Here is a 16,495-nt window from a genome sequence, read left to right on the forward strand (position 1 = left end):
GGTGACTTCTGAGCACTGAACTAACATTACACACCACTTCAGCATGGATGAGAACAAATTCTCATCTAAGTCTACTGCCAGAGAAGCATCAACAACTGGAAGAACATGGCAAAGCGCAGCAGCCAGATCCCACTTCCTGACTTCTTGAATACAAAGATATTGAGGGCTATAGAAGAGGGTGATGCCCTTGTGCAGTTTAGGCATATTAGTCACAGCAGTTCAGGTCACTTGAAGATGCTTTCCTACATTTCAGAGCATGGCCTTGAGGTGTACAGCAGCCCAGGTCAGATCAGCAGACCTCTCACATCAAGCTCTGCTCCAGGGCTTTGGCTGGACCTCTACCAAAGCCCTGCCACCCCACAACCAAACCTACAGTGAAACTCAGCATCTGGAGGCTGCTGCTCTAACACATTCCTCCCAGCCACAAGCTGCCCAGCTGCCTCCCCACTCTTCTTCCCAGGCTTGAGTCAGCACGCAGGCTGGCCTCTGTTCGAGAGCTGTAGTCATGGGGTGATGGGGAAGGCAGCCCTCCACCCCAACAGCACTGAAGGGACACCAGAATGAGATAGTTGGAAAGATAACAGAGCCCAGCCAGGCATAGGTGCGCTTCTGCAGCAAAAGCAAGGCAGCAACATAAACCTTCTTCTAACCAAGCTAAGATATATTCTGCACAGATCCATGCTGCAGGGGGATTCACAGATGGCAGTTTTTGCCTTCAGCAGATGCAGTAAGCAACAAACTGCTGTTTCCCAAGCACTCAAGTTTCCAAAGTCTATTCCCCGCTTTGCCATAACTTAAATCCCCATGATTTCTGAAAAGCAGCAGGTCTTCCTGGACAAGGTGGCCCAGGGCCCAGCCCACACCCACACTCCACCCCAGCCATTTTTTGACAGGGTGGAGTCACTTTCACAATAGAAGCCTTGACACACGTCCAGCCCTGAGCGCTGCTCTACCAAAACATTTGGAAACAATCTGCCATCTGCTTCATCAGCACACAGCTATCACCCTCTTCCCCCAGCACAAACCTGCTACACCAGCTGCTTCTCCCAGCCCTGCCTCCAACCACCCTGGGCAGGACCAAGCACCTGGAACAGCTTCTGCTTACATTGAGCCAAGAAAACAAGAGGACAGAGCCATTTCTCCTTCTGTTGGTTTATTTGTAATAGAAGAGCAGCCCAATCTGACAGGGCCTGGCTCCTTCACCTCGTCCTCGAGGCCATCGGCATGTTTTGGTTACAGCCAGAGCAGGTGACAGGCACCAGGCCAGGAGAGCTCCTGCACTGCCCTGCTGAAGGGCAGAGCACATCTTCACACAGGCCCAGTCAGATCCACAGAGAAAACAGGTGCTCATTCTTGCACCACAGCCGAGCACGCTAAAACCGCCCTCTACTGTGCTCAGGCTAGGCCAGAGCAGGACTGGTCCCAAGCAGGAGAGCCCAGGAGCTGATTTTAGGGGCACTTATTGCTCAAGTCTTGAATTTACGGGAATGGAAGTGGTCCAAGACTAGGCTGAGCTTTGTCTCCCCCACTCTGGAGCAAGCCACCAGCTGCCATAGAGGATTAGGTAAGTGTGGCTTAAGCACACACAGAGCACCCAGCCCAGGCACAAGAATGGCAAGGCAGCCTGGGCTTACCATGTGGGGGAAGCCCTTCAGGCTTTCACAGCCCCTGCAATGTATTAGGCACAGGGCATGTGTACCGTACTGGGCAGGTCTGGGCCCTTAAGTCCCATAAGTACTGCCCCTACGTTCTCCACAGACACCTGGGCACAGATATGCCAGGGCAGGACTCCCAAGCTGGGCACACAGGGACCAGAAGGGGCATGCAGCACTGTGGCATGGAACAAAGTGGCACAAGGCATCGTAGAGCAGGAGCACTCACACATGAGCTGGCAGTAACAAGCAGCCAGGGACGAATCTGCTCATCCACACAAGCTCTTGTGAGACAGGGAAGAGGAGAGGGCACCAGGACAGGAAACGGTCTCTTCTTTTGGTCCTACTCAGAAGGAAATGGCCCCTAGGCAGAAGAGCCAGGTGTAGGCACTTGGGGAAAGTTCCTTTGGAAACACTGGAATGGGACTGCAGCCCCACAGCTGTGATGCAGGCGGCTGCCTCTCTGCTCAGCAACACTGAGAAACAGCACAAGCCCTCCCAGGAGTAGTGGTGCATGGCTGCTCAGAGCAGAGGGGCTGAGCATGCAGACAGGGGACAGCAGGACTGGGCACAGGGGTACAACAGTCTGTAGGCACTTGACTTGGCTAGTGGCACCCAGGAGCAGAGGGACAGGTCCCAGCTGCCTCTGCCCCGGGGCTCTCATTGGCTCTGGGAGCACTTTACCCTCTAGTTGGCTTTGACCTTGCCATTGGTGACAGTGCCATTTTCATGGATGCTGCTACCATTGTGCTGGGCTGCTTGTTGAGCCACCCTGGGCAACCGTTTGCCCTTGGTGTAGGACTGGTACCAAAAGTTGGAGAAGAGGATGAAGAAGATGGTCCCATAAATCCAGATAAGGTGAATGAAGATGGGGAACTGGTATTGGCAGTTGGGCATGAAGTAATACTGGGAGATGTGGACGGAGACAATCACAAATTGTGCCTGGGAGCAAGGCAGAGTAAGAACAAGTTATTCATGGCAGCAGGATCAGGGAACCCACTAGAGACCTTATTTTTAAAGGCAACACCTAGACTCCCTTCCCAGTCTGAAGCAAGAGGTCCTTATGGTAAAGCAGCAGCTGGAAGAGGCAGGCACAAGTCTCAGAGCTGCATATGCCTCTCACCCTCCCAATATGGCTGCAGCCCAGTAGCTGAACAGCACCCACACCCCAAACCAGGCTGGTAGGCTATCAGAGGCCCACAGTGGGGCAGAGCTGCTAAAAGCTCAGTACAATATGCTACAGAGGAGACTGCAGCTTTCAAAAGGTACAAAAGCTGGCCTGCCCTTCACATCAGGCACATGCTCACACAGACTTACCAGCTGAATGGCTGTGATATGCTTCTTCCACCACAGGTACTTCTGAAAGGCAGGTCCTGCTGCTGAGAGCCCATAGTAGAAATACATGACAACATGCACCATGGAATTGATCATGGCATGGAATGAGCCCATTCCCCCTGTTAAGATAGATTTTTGTTAGTGAAAGTCAATACTCCACAGCAACCAGCACTACACAGAGCTGCTAAGAGCACAGCAGAGCCAAAACCCCTTCTCGGCACACTTTGGTAACCCTACCCAATCCATGCACCCAGACAGTTGCCATCTTACCTGGACCAAACTTTGCTCCCCACCACCAGCTCCATGGCAGAACAGAGTGGTGGAAAAGGTGCAGGAATGTGACCTGTTCGTTCTTCTTCCGCAGGACAAAGATGACCTGCAATGAAAGGCCAACTGTATCAAGGACCTGCAGCCCTGGGAGCACCTAGAAGAGGCTGGGCCATTAATTCAGCATCTGATCTCAGAGATGCCTCCCTTTACACTCATTAGGTCACCCCACAGCTTCCAGAGCAGTAGCAAAAGCACCTACCCCAAATACACTGTGCCTCAATTCCCTGCCCAGCAAGTGGTGACAAGGCCTTCTTAGTAACTCACCGTGTCTGTCAGTTCGATGAACTTGGAGAAAACAAAGAGCCAAGCAACACTGACCATCTGTAACAGAGCAGGTTAACATTAGAGACCCACCTCAGCCTGAGGAAGCCCAGTGACTGAAGGGCTTCATACAGTTACCCTGGCATGAAACCAAGGCCCAGAGACTGCACATTCTCTGCTTCAGAAAAGGCAGGAGTTGCGACCCTGCTGTCCAAACAGAAGCTCTAAAGGCCATCCCCACTTATCAAGAGAGGGATGAGAACTCACCCTGAGGGCCTTGGGGTCCTGTGAGAAGTCCACAGGGTCACATCGCCAGGTGTACCCAGTAAGCCACCCTGCCATCAGGAACTGCAACAAGAGCATCATCAGGGTGAGGTCTAACACATCACCCACTGCACATCAAGCTCTGCACAGAAGGGCAGGGAACAGCCAGAAAAAGGGCTCCCCATCACCCACACAGCCCACACACACTGCCTTACACATGCCCGACCAAGCTACCGACAACTCACCTCATAGACTATGTAAAGGGAGAGTCCCACCAGAAAGAAGTTGTATAGCACCATGAACTTCTTCAGGTTTAAAGGCTTCCTGTTGGCCATTAGCCGGGGACCCAAGGACAGGACAAAGTAGACATATCCCAGAAGGATGCCCATCACAAGGAATGGGGACTGCATCAGTGGATAATCAGCGATGCGGGGGTCTGCAGAAAGAGGCACAGTGCAGAGCAGTTAGCATCCCCACCCCAGCCTGCTGCCAGCAGTGCTACTGCCACAGTGGAGGCAAGGGCACGGCAATACTGTTCTAGGACAAGTGAAAGTAGGGAAGCAGTCTGGGAGCAGAGACTGATGAAGTCAGCCAGACCCAGCACTGTATAGCCTGAAGCCATGCTGCAGGGCAGCCTGGAGATCTGCCCAGGAGAGCACAAGTGCCCCAAAATGATTTGCACAGGTATTGAGGCAAGACAGCCGCATAACAGGCAGCACAAAAACCCCAGAGGGGAATCTGTGTAAGGGCAAAGACAGGATGCAATTAGACCAGGGATGCTTCAGGGATGACAGACCACCCTCCAGTGCCTCTGGCAATAAAGCCTGGAGTGCAACCTGTCTGATAGCTGGACAAAGCCAAACATTCACCTGCTTTCTTCATGAAGTCCTGATACATAGTCACAATCCCCTCCATGGTGATGGCAGTATCCCTGTGGAAAGAGGCAGGGAAGATTATGCAGCTGTGTTCTCAGGAGGGCAGCCTACAGAGCATAGCCCTGCAGATCAGTAAACTCCAAGTCCAGTTTCAGAAAAACAGTCATGTATCTGGCCAGTGTTGCTTTCAGCTGATCACACACCAGCATCTACTTTTCAGCTGAGCCACAGACCTCACTTCTCACAGAGCCTGGACCTGTTTCCCCAGCTCTGCTGGGAACCCCATCATCCAATGCCAGCAGTCCTTCCAAGTAAAAAACCCAACATTTCAAGCCAGCTAGGAAAGCTTCCAACCTCAGTACTGTATCTCCAGCCCCTTAATCTTGCTCCTGCTGCACAAACTGAAGTATTACCATCCACAAACACCAGGACATCACCACCAGCATTGGCAGCCATAGCTACTCGGCACACAGCTCTGACCCAGGTGCAGAGATGCAGGGCTGGCCCACACTCTCCACAGCGCAGTGCCTTTAAAATCAGCTTTGGGCTCCTGCCAACTGATTCCCACCACAGAAGCAGCACACTATCACTGGTCAGCCCATTACATGAGGAAGGAAACCCATAGATTCAGAAACAAACATCAGTTTCTGTTGTGGAAGTTCCTGGTTTCACATCCTTGCACAAAACCCTCAAGACAAGAAACTACTACCACATAACCTAGTACCTCAGGCCAGGTCCATTCTGCTTGGCAATGGCATTTCCACTCCCCTTCAGGACAAGAGAAAACCATACAATGTAAGGCTGCATGTAAGGGACAAGGACTGGCACTCCCCACACTTGCTCAACCTCAGTGTGAGCACACACTGGAAAGTGATCTGGACAGACACTCTCCAGAAAAGCAGGAAGGGCCTAGGCTCTTACAGCCTCACCCATCCCCCTGTGCTCCCCAGCCTCTCCCCAGCCCACAGGATACCAGGGCAGCAGGAAGGCAGGTAGAGCATAGGCCCAGCCTCACCTGACTCATCCTCTGCGAGGGAGGCCTTCCCCACAGCTGCTACCAGACAGTCCACCTATCCCTTCCCTCCAAGACAGTGCACAGGAGTCATTGCCCACACATGCCTGGGAAAATGGGTCCCCAGTCCAGTCTCCCCAGGAGGTATATTGCTGCCACCAGCAGGAAGCACATGGCCTCCTCCAGACCAGCAGGAGGCTGAAGCCAAAGTACCGTCCCTCCCAGTAAGGTCCCTGAGCACTCAGCAGCCACTGCCACCTCAAGCACTCACCAGCCAACACCAGCACTGCTCCTTCAGCTTTACAGCAAGAGGAAGAACTCAATGTCATCTCTGCTGTAGGCAGGATGGCAGCAGACACTTCCAGTGCTGAGCTACCAGGCACCTCCATGGCAGGCTTTGCCAGCAGTAATCTTCAGGGAGGCCTGGCACACACCATTCTGCCTCACCATTCCCTGCAAATCAGTTTGGTGCAGCAGCAGAGCTGGCTCTGTGCCTGCCTAGTCATACCCTCTGCATTCCTCCAGACTGGGGAGTGCCACCTAACCTCTCTGCAAGGGCAGCAGGCAGGAAGAGGTCTCCTCCTTCACCTCAATCCTCCAAAAGACTCATTCCACCAAAAGCAAGGCTCAAGAGCAGCCCACACAGCCATGCAGCCCAAGGACAGAGCCCAAGGAGTTTTGCTGTGTTTCAGAAAGCACAGAAGGTGGTTCCTTGTGCCACCTTGGAGGCGGATGGAGCAATAGGGCAAAGCCAACTTAGGACTTATCCCCCCACACATCAGGGGGCCTAAGCAGCAAAATATAATGTTCACCCTCCAAACCCAAGGTTCCAAAGGATTTAATAGCAAGTAATACTCACTTGTAGTATCACCGTGATGCCAGAAATATTAAAGGTTCTGGGCACTGCCAATATAATCCACTCTCCACATGCAGCAAAGGCCAGATAAAAGTGTAGCAGGAACTATTGCATCCTTAAGAGACACTCAAGACTCAGCTGTGGGAAATAGAGTAAGTGCAAGTCTGGAAAGCTGCTGAGCTTTATGTTGCTTTAATAGCTAAGAGCTAATTCCAAACTTGTCTGTCTAGTTTCAGCTTTCAACCACTACATCCAGCTACACCTTTATTTGCTAGATTGAGGAGCCCTCAAGAGTCAGCTCCCAGCAGAGGCACCTGACTATTCAAGGTCTGTGTTTATCTTATCAAGGTGAATGAGTCAGCCTTACTACAGGTCCAGGGCGAGACAAAAATCCTGCCGAGTACTTGCCTATTTTGGGCAGGCTAGAATGAGGAGAGAGTGGTTAGCTGTCTTTGAGCTCAAAGCTACATCTCACACTGCAGCAAAACAATTCAGCTCAGACACTATAGATCACTTCACTGGGCTAAAGCCTGCAGTACCACTGGCCAACTAGGACCCCAGCTCAAAACAATTCAGGGTCCATGACAACTATGGCAGTGCCAAACAAGTGGTGGGAGAAGACCATTTCAAACCAGGACTAGCACAGAAGTCCCCATCAGCATGAAGAGTAACAAGTCTCTCTCTTATTGCTGTTTTCTGAAACACATCCAATGCTCCTACAACCACACATGCCACAGGAAGTTGGGAGGCATTGGACTTGTCCTGAACACAGACTCTGGGCAAACACCAAGACTTCTACCACGGCAGAAGCAGTAGAATTATGCTACAGGCCCTTATGGAAAGGGCCTGTAAGTTTTTCTCAGTTTCTCTAGGCAGAACAACATCCTGCCAAACTAAACTAACAGAGCAACCACATCTCCAGGGAAACTTCTGAAGTCTTCAGGTCTTTGCAAGACAGGTCAGCAGGATATATAAATATGTATGGCATGCTACATCATCCTGCATCAAAGAAGCAAAAGTATGCCTTGCTCAGTAAGCAGATGCAGGTCTGTCTTTCCCTCCTCTGTCCCTCAAGGGGCAGCCACTGGCCTTGGGGTGTTGACAGTTGAGCAGCAAAGTGGGAGTTGCAGGGCAGGCCCAAGAGTTACCTTCACTAGGCAGGGGGATGTGAAGTGCACTGGCCTGCCTAAACCATGACTGCTCCATGCCAGCCATTCTGCTGCAGGCAGGAGTTTTCCAGCACTGAGCACCAACTGTCCAGGAACCTGAACTCTCCTCTGTGCACAACACCCCTCTGCACTTTGAGAGGGTTTCACCATCCAGACAGGCACCTGCCCTTACTCTTACTGCACTCCACACTACACCACACATCACACACTGCAGATGTTCACAGCTCGGTAGTTGGATCTGTCCTCTCTGCACATGGAGGACACTTGCTTTCCCTGACTTCTTCTAAATCCTAACCTTCTCAGGCAAGGAGTTGGGAGGAGATGAGGAACGCAAAGCTGAGCCTTGAACACCTGAAGAGAAACCAAGCAAATAGGTCCAAGCATCCCAAATGAGCAGGAACCCTAGGGGCCCAAACACACCCTGCATGATACAGAGAAACATTGCAACACATCTCTCTCTCAGCAACAGGGAGTCACTTCCCCATGTCAGAGAAAAAGTTCCCACTATTTGCAAACTAGAGTATCACACCACAATCTGCTCCAGTAACCAACATCAAGGATTAAATAGTTGCTTACACCAAGCAATGTGCACACTGCATATTTCCAGCAAGCTATACAGCTAATTAGTGCAACTTCAGCAACAACAAGGCCTTTTATGACCAGCCCCAGTCAGACCACAGCACTGTCAGAAGTATGACACTGACAGAGACCAGAGCTCAACCCAGGTAGCTTTGCAGGGCACACATCTCCCCACACGAGAACTATCTGCAAGCAACAGACTCTGCCCCAGACATCGAACACTCCTACTCCTCAGCATTCAGGTCAGAAATCAGTCCTGTAATAAGTGCAGAAGCAAACACCATCATCTCCGCACTAGTTTAATTAAAGGCAACACCAAAACTATCTGGTAGCGGCCACAGAGCTGTCACCCCAGGGAGAGCTGGCACAGGGCCCTTGTTGAACTGGCTAAAGCAGGCCTGGCCCCTGTGGAGTTCCCAGGGAGTAGCAGCCCTCAGAGGTCAGGAGATGATCAGTTGGCTAGATGTGAAACTAACTCACATCCATGACCTGGCATCTTCCTCCCCCGGCTCCCCACCATAGCACCTGCCCAGTTGCCTGGAGCTCCAGAAAGTCACTGTGGGGTCCAGCAAGGCCTGCACACAGCCCCACATGCCCATGGATTATTTCCCTGCAGAAGAGTGGAACTGATCAAGCCAGGCTCAGGCCAGGCACAGAGAGGGGTGTGTACTGCACACACGAGGCTAGCACCACAAAACATCACCAGCAAGATCTGACAGGGACAGCTCCAGAAGCTTTCCTGAGCTCATGCACATCTTGAATCCAGCAAGACGAGGAACATGAAACTTTATCTGCCCCAAACAACACACAGGCAGCAAGGCAGTCAGAACAAGACAAGAGGGAGAAGGAGCCCAGCCAGCCATAAGCTCCAAACCCCTATTTTTATCAGCTCTGTAGTGGGATCACTCAGACTGATATGTGCAGCAAAGCACAGAAAACTGAATTTGGATCTCCTCTGTTTGCTGCTCTGTGCCTAGTGAAAGGGTTGCAACCAGGCAGTACACACTTATTTCACACAGCATCTCCTAACACCAGCTCAAACACACACAGAGGCCACTCAACAGGAGAGCTGTCTGTATTCAAGTCCACTTGCATTCCTGCTAATAATTTCAGCCATTCACTTAAAACTCAAGACAGCATTGTCCACCTGCTTCTAAAGTCATGTTTTTTCTCAAAAGAAATCAGTCTAAAAACATGCCTGTCACCAGCTCACCAGCTATAGAAGACAAGTATGGCAGGACTGCCAGAGCTTCTATGTTTTAAGTGTGAAAAGCCATACCAACAGATTAGGGCAGAGCAGTAAAGAGCCCTGCTACCTGGCACCTCAGCCCTGGGGACTCAGGGCAAACTCTGATTGGAGTTTGAGAACCCAGTCCACAACACAACTACAAAGACTGCAAGGAAACTTTATGCTAGCACCACTGGGTAAGCTTTCCTATTTGAATCCTATCCATTGGTCACTTCCTCTGGCTCACCTACTTTATGCTGAATGTCAAAGGACATGGCCAACACCTGGTACCGTATGTTCTACACCAGCATATTCTGAAGCCAGTACAGGAGGTGTGTGTTCACATAAGGGATGCACACTCTCAAAGTCGTGATATGTAACAACTCTTGCAAGAGCTGCCATTGCAACCGGTGCAGGACTCATGCTGGCTGGCTGCTGCTCCTGGCACACTGCATCCAAGTGGCAGCAAGTGTCCTGCCTGAAGTTGAGAAGTTTCCTCATCTTCACCAAGCATGTGTTAATACCCTACAACTCTCTCACGAAGTGGCTGTAAAACCCTGAGGCCTTTGGACAGCATCCTACAAACAGATTAAGCTCTCCGCTTCCCATGCTCACTGGCAGCAGGGAAAGCAAGAGAAGACTCCCAGATTAGCAGGGAAGCTCTGACAGTCAGTGTGGCACCTCACAAGCTTTCAGGGAAAGAAAGACACCAGTTGCAATAGGATACTGGTAACCTTGTACAAAAATCAAGGCAGATAATCAGATTTCAAGGTCTCACAAGAGTATATCTTGCAGTAAGAGGTTTAATATACATAGCTACTTTTTTTTCGGGGCAGCACCTCCTCAAGCTGTTAAGAGTAGGTTTACTCCTTATCACATTCAAAGCTGGTAGCTGCATATTCAGAGAACTGATACCAGTAGAGATGAGAGCAGTCAGAGAAAAAAAAAACCAGAAAGACAACATTAAGCAGAAAATCTGACATAGCAAGGAACAAATGACTAAAGAAGTGAAGGAAGAAAAGAAACAATGTGAGATATGAACAAAAGTAGAAAATAAGGTATTTCCTTTCTGAGCTAACTATTGATCTGTGTCACTCCCTCATACAGCACCAGGTAAAGGGGGAAGGTAGAGACGGCTGAGCTCCCTCTATGAGGTAAAGGCACTCAGCAGCCCCCCAGAGTGCACAGAGCACACTCAGGAAGGACAGAACTAGGCAGGTGACAGGAGGGCAGGCAGGGCTACATTGAGCAAGACCAACTTCTAACATCTGCATCCAAAATCAGGTCAAGCCTTCTAAAGCCACCTAGCAAATAAGCAGAGTACCCCTATCTGGAGGCAGGACAGGCTGTACCACAGCATTCATCTCTGGTTTTAATCACTATGCAAATGCCTCAATACAAGGCTTCACCTCTGTTCTCACAGCCCTGGCTGTAATCATGACACAGTAATGATTAGTGTGCTCTGCCCAATTCAGGCCTGTGCATTAATTAGACAGGCACATCAAGACAAGATGTACATTAAAATCTACAAAGCAAGATGCGGAAAGGAAAAACTCAAATTTCCTCTGACAGCTTTATTTGGACTATTCAAGAAGCCCAGGTGTGAACCCAGAGTCACCCCTCAACAAGACAAGGGGCCGCTGCCTGGAACTTACCGTGACAGCAGCTTTGGGTCCTGTACCCTCCACACCAAGAAGGCAGTGCAGTCACACAATATCTTAACAAGAAAGCAGGATGTTCTGTGACAGTATGCAGATGTCATACTCCTATAGCACAGTATAAGTACCTAGAATTCAACAAGCCTGAAGCTTAATGGTTACCATGTTCAAGCAGATTCACAACCTTCCAAGCACAAAGCAAGTGAAGTATGAAGCCTGGTTATCTCAACACAGGTGTAGATTGACCACTAAAAGTCAGCACACTTGCTTCTACTGCTGTACAGACAGGGAAAGCCTCTTAAGGATAAATAAAAGCAGCAGGAGTTATAAACACTGTGTGTGTGTATGGAGTAAATCAAACCATCAGAGCAAGCTAGCTGATCTGATCCACAAGGAAAGAGCATTCCTTGCAAGAAAGCTGGAGAACTTGCTGCCAGTGATGGCTGACCATCCCAATCCATCCCAGAATGGAGAATCAAACCTATGACACACTAAGGGAAATCTAGAAACATCAGACCCAGCTACCACCTCCTCCATCCTCAAGCCACTTAAGGCTCAGAATGCAGACAACAGCCTGATGGTAGGGAATAGGCTGTGGCAGCTGTAACTTGTCATCTCAGCAACAGCAGCCCCACAACTCCTGAAGGGAAGAGTCCTGGCTCCTGGGGACTGTCTCTTCCCTGTAAGAGCCCAAGCTGCCTCACCTGTTTGACTGGCAAGAACCAGACTTTCCAGCCTAAGTACTCCCACCATCTGACAGCAGTAAGGCACACACTACCAGAGCTCCAATACAAAAAGCACAGAAACACAGAGCATCTCTTAGGCCATCACAGGCACCCCTCCCAGTGTTCCTTGTAAGCATCTCAGGCTGAGTGTTCACTGTGCCATAACCCCCAGCAGAAAAGGAGAATGCATTCACCTGTAACATTCAAGGACAGTGCCCAGCCAAGCACCTGCTTCTGACACCAGCTTCAGAGGCTCCTCAGGATGTAAAGCTTTTCTCCACCAGGACAGAAAGGAGACACAATGCAACTTCAATAAGTTCCCTTATTTTTTTAATCTCTAACATATGGTATGAGACACCTCTAGGTCAGAGTGAGCTTTTACTCCCAAGTCTCAGTTTTAACAGTACTTTCTCTCATATGACAGTTCTTCCCTGAAAGACCACATAATCCCCCCCCCCACCAACAGACTTTCAGAACACAAAAATAATACAACATAAGGCAGGACCATAGAGGCCCAGGCTGTGTGGGTGGCATAGCTTAATCCCCACAGCAAGATGCAGCAAGTAGATGCTGCAACATTTGGCATCTTGCTGTTTCTCATAGGAACAGGCTGTTAGCAGCAGCTCACACCCATGAGCTAGAGGGGCTTCCTAGGAAGGAGATAACGCACAGCAGTCTCAGCCAAGCCCCAAGGGCTCAGCCAGCTGTTTGACTCTAAACTATCCTCAAGAAGCTGCCCAGCAGGTCTGGTGGGAAGGTCAGCTCCATCCAGCTAGGAATCTGCCCTGACTGCATTCTGATAGAAGAGAAATTGGTCAGTTTGGGACAGCACAGCAGGATTGATGCACCGCTGCACAGGCAATCCTGGCCTTCAAGAGGGGAAGAGATGCTCTGAAGAAATGCACTAGCAGGTAAAGCACCCAGTGTTATTCCATGCTGCCTACTGAGCATAGGAAGGGGTATTCACCCCTCTTCTCCCCCCCCACCTTTAGGTCTGCAGAACCAATATGATCAGTCACATGGAAAGCACCTGACAGACCCTCTGCAGTCAGCAGCCCAGGCACTGAGGCGTAAGGCCACCCCCAAAGCTTTGCCTCTTGTTGCAGTGTCTATGTATACAGACTCATTTAGTCTGTTACAACGTAAAAAATAAGTAGCTTTCCCAGCTTCCCGTTGGTTACAACAGAGTAACTGGCCCACCTAGAGAGAGCTACAGTCCAAGCCCTTGTACTGCCAGTGGTTATTGAGCCCGCAGTAGCCCAGGAAGCACAGACCCCTGCTCACAACCATACCAGTGCCAGGTGAGCCCAAGGCCAGGCAACTGCTGCCACCAGGGGGGTGACAGTGACCTCCTCCTCCTGCCACCGCGTTCCAGAGCGAGGGCCAGCTGGAGGCCAAGCACCTACACGAGCCGGCACTCAAAGCTGACATTGTGTCGCAGCAGCGGGGGAGGCCTGGTACTGCCACCCTGCCCGGAGGAGGAGGGAAGAGCCATCTGAATGGTTACATTGATGCCGAGAGCTGGTTAAAAGAAAGCTCCCCAGCCGCCGGGGGCTGCTCGCACCCCGCTGCGGGGAAGCCGCAGGAGACCACAGCCCTCGGCAGCTCAGCGTACCTGCAGCCCTCAGCCCGGCGCTCAGGGCAGGAGTCGGGCAGCGCCCCGCTCAGCCCTGCTGCCACCCCTGCGAGGGCCTCTGGCAAAGGCCCCGGCCTCGCTGCCGCCGGAGGGAGCCGCGGGTCCCCCCGCCCGGGCGGCTCCCGGCCCGGCCCGGGTGTGGCGCGGACGGGCCCGGAAGCGGGGCCGAGGCCCAGCGGGGCCTGCGCGGCGGGGAAGGGCCGCAGCGGGCCCAGAGAGGCCCCGCGCCGCCGCCACGATGTGTGCGGGTTCGGCCACCGTTCAGCGAGCCCGCAGGGCTACTCCGCTGCCTGCGGAGTGGGACAGTCCCGTAAAAAGGGAAACAAGGCGATGCCGATCTCTCTCCCGAGGCTGTGCAGCCACCGGTCCCTGGGCCGGGAAGCGGGCGTACCCTTGGGCTCAGGCCACCGGCCAGAAATGGGGAGACAGCCCCGTCACGGCCAGGACCCAGCGCGGCCCCCGGCAGAGACCTGCGCGGGGGAAGGCCGGTGCTTGTGCCACGGAGGGACAGTCCTTCCCCCCGGCCGGCCAGGCATCCCAGCTTCGCACAGAGAGGCCGGCTTTACCCCGAAGGAGAGCAACCGACTGCAGGAAGGGAATTGCACCCTTCCCTGGCACCATGGGTGCGCTGGAGCAGGGGCACCAGGCTGTGAGCCAAGGAGCAGAGAGGCACTTCACACAGCCAGGACCCCGCTGCTTTTGAGAAAAAAAAACCAAAACATTTCAACAACTTAAGTCGGACTCCACTTGTGTCTGACAGAGGCAGCTTTACACATCTATGAACTTACCACGCGGTACCCCCCTTTCCGGGGGGGGGTGACAGCCTCTACAGCCGCACCCAGCGTGATCACCCGCCAAGGGCACGTCACAGTATCACAACACTCATCCCACCCATCAGGCCACCGCCTCTCCCGACGCGCCCCTCCACCCCGGTGGTGAGGAGACACCACACACCTCCTCCCATGGCCACGAGCATCCCAGGTGACGGGAACATGGACATACACACACGAGCCGCCTCCGACCGGGTAATTAACAGGTGCCAAGACAGCACATGGCTTCCCCGGAGCAGGACCCAGCATTCCTAGCAGCAAAGCTTAACCCCCCCAAAGCAGCTGAACCCTGCTAAGGCCTCCTCAGCACCCTCCTGCTCTGCAACCACCTTCCGAAGCCCCCTCAGCACACCCCAACAACCAGCCTCGACCCACCACTAACTTCGGACACCTCCACCCAAACTCTCCACTCGCAAACACCCATTGGAACAGACCAGACACCCCCAGCCCACCCCCGCCAGAAAAGAACGGGCCCCGGGCCCTCCACCCCACGGCCACCCGCACTCACCGCCAGCCGCACCCCGTTCTACCGCCGCCACGGCCGCCCCAGCCATTAAAGCGGGAAGCCCCGCCCCTTCACCGCTGCCGATTGGCAGAAAGCGCAGAGCTCCGCCTCCAGGGGAGCCGGGACCAATCGGCGCGCCCGCCGCGTCCCGCCCGTTCCGTGGCCACGCCCCCGGCGGCGGGGCCTGAGGGGCCGGGGCTGCGGCGGGAGCCGGGCGGGCTCTGCCTGCGGGGCCGAGCCGTGAAGGGGAAAATGGCTGGGAAAGGTTGCGGGCTGGGCAGGGGCACCGTGCCGTGAGGAGGGCTGGCTCGAGAGTGGTGGTGGCTGCATGAGGGAGACCCGTACAGGTCCATAAACCCGCAGCTCACGGGTTTTTTTCCTCCTCGTGACAGCGCAACAGGCACCGGGAACTTTCGGAGACACCGGACAGAAGCCAGAGACGCCGACTCTGACCGCGTGCAGTTTCCAGAGTGTTTCCATCCTGTGGCGCCTTCACAGCCATGCCAGCCTGCATCCTAAAATGTGGCCGGGATTTGACTCGTGCTTGCCTGGTCTGAAGGCGTTTTCAGAACTCACTATTCTAATTGTTAGGAATCATCTTCTCATTTCCAGCTTAATTTGATGCACGGCTGGTTAATAAATATTTGTTCCTGTGCCAATGTTGTAATTTATCTCACCCACGTCCTGTTCATGCTAGTGTATTTGGAGACTGCAATCATCTCCCTCTCAGCCATTACAGGGAGGACTAAACAAGTTTTTCCAGCATTTTCTTACTAGTCTGCCTGTCCCTGCACCTAATGCCATGGTAGCTCTGCTTGCTGTACTGCTGCTCACATTCCCTCTCCTGAAGATGGGTGACCAGGAGCAGTTGCAGACTTGTGCTCACCTAGTGAGAACTCCCCATCTGGATACAGGCAGGGCTGTATTTGCAGAGGCAGGCAGGTCAGTGTCTCTTCTGGTGACTTTCTTGCCCTTTTTTAGTGGTATAGCGTTCTTTTACTTTCTTCTACATTTTTAACACACTACAACATTCTGATTTCATCAAATTACACCTAATAATTTTGCCAGTCCTTAAGGAAATTAATTTATAAAAATATCCACAAAGTACCTCAGTAATAATCTGTGTGTCCTGATATGCTCCCTTTCCTCAGTCTTTGCCTTCATCTTGACCTTAACCACTCCTTCGCACGTGGAATTCCTGTTTGTCTCTCCCCAACATCTACCAGAGGTGCTAATTGGTCCCAAGGTTCAGAGCTGCTTCCCTGGAGTCCACACAGGGCCTATAGCTTCATAGAAAGGGATTTTTTTAACTATCAAGTTAATCTACATAATAAACTGTATTCTATCCTCCACTTCCTCTCTGTCTGCTGTGTTACTCTTTAACTGGATACTGTTAACCCCAGACTAGCAGAGCCCAAACAGACTGAATCAGTTTCTCTCCTTTGTTAAGTATAGGCATGAGCCTTGGTTTTTTGGGGTTTTTTTTCTGTCCTCCTTTTATTTTGCAACGTTTCTTTATTTTTATTTGATTTGTGACCCAATTCAGTAGAAACCTTGCTATGTAGTTTGTCATGAAATTA

The 16,495-nt window shown here is 52.1% G+C and overlaps 1 protein-coding gene across 5 annotated transcripts; it reads right to left on the reverse strand.

Annotated features, from left to right (window-relative positions):
* Positions 1-1,136: 1,136 nt before the first annotated feature.
* ELOVL1 (ELOVL fatty acid elongase 1) lies at positions 1,137-14,974 on the reverse strand. 5 transcript variants are annotated; one of them, XM_056497033.1, is made up of 8 exons: positions 14,919-14,974; positions 4,712-4,773; positions 4,088-4,278; positions 3,846-3,926; positions 3,582-3,638; positions 3,258-3,363; positions 2,970-3,106; positions 1,137-2,594 (listed from the first exon to the last, which is right to left on the reverse strand). In XM_056497033.1, exons 2-8 carry the CDS (start codon positions 4,755-4,757, stop codon positions 2,340-2,342), a joined length of 873 nt encoding a protein of 290 aa, XP_056353008.1. In that variant the 5' UTR covers positions 4,758-4,773; positions 14,919-14,974; the 3' UTR covers positions 1,137-2,339. The 5 variants fall into 5 exon arrangements, with proteins under 5 accessions (XP_056353008.1, XP_056353006.1, XP_056353007.1 ...); XM_056497031.1 differs by lacking the exon at positions 14,919-14,974 and adding an exon at positions 13,560-13,704; XM_056497032.1 differs by lacking the exon at positions 14,919-14,974 and adding an exon at positions 12,139-12,214.
* Positions 14,975-16,495: the final 1,521 nt, after the last annotated feature.

Source organism: Oenanthe melanoleuca, chromosome 8 (genome assembly GCF_029582105.1).
Source record: "Oenanthe melanoleuca isolate GR-GAL-2019-014 chromosome 8, OMel1.0, whole genome shotgun sequence".
Classification (NCBI taxonomy): Eukaryota; Metazoa; Chordata; class Aves; order Passeriformes; family Muscicapidae; genus Oenanthe; species Oenanthe melanoleuca.

What these genes read in the sequence shown, in the direction of transcription:
- ELOVL1 (XM_056497030.1), bottom strand. Translation starts at nt 11,323, where the DNA reads ATGACATCTGCATACTGTCACAGAACATCCTGCTTTCTTGTTAAGATA. An exon ending in CCCTTTACATAGTCTATGAG is followed by an intron (nt 3,927 to 4,087) that starts GTGAGTTGTCGG and finishes CTCTTGTTGCAG; the next exon opens with TTCCTGATGGCAGGGTGGCT. An exon ending in AGGACCCCAAGGCCCTCAGG is followed by an intron (nt 3,639 to 3,845) that starts GTGAGTTCTCAT and finishes GCTCTGTTACAG; the next exon opens with ATGGTCAGTGTTGCTTGGCT.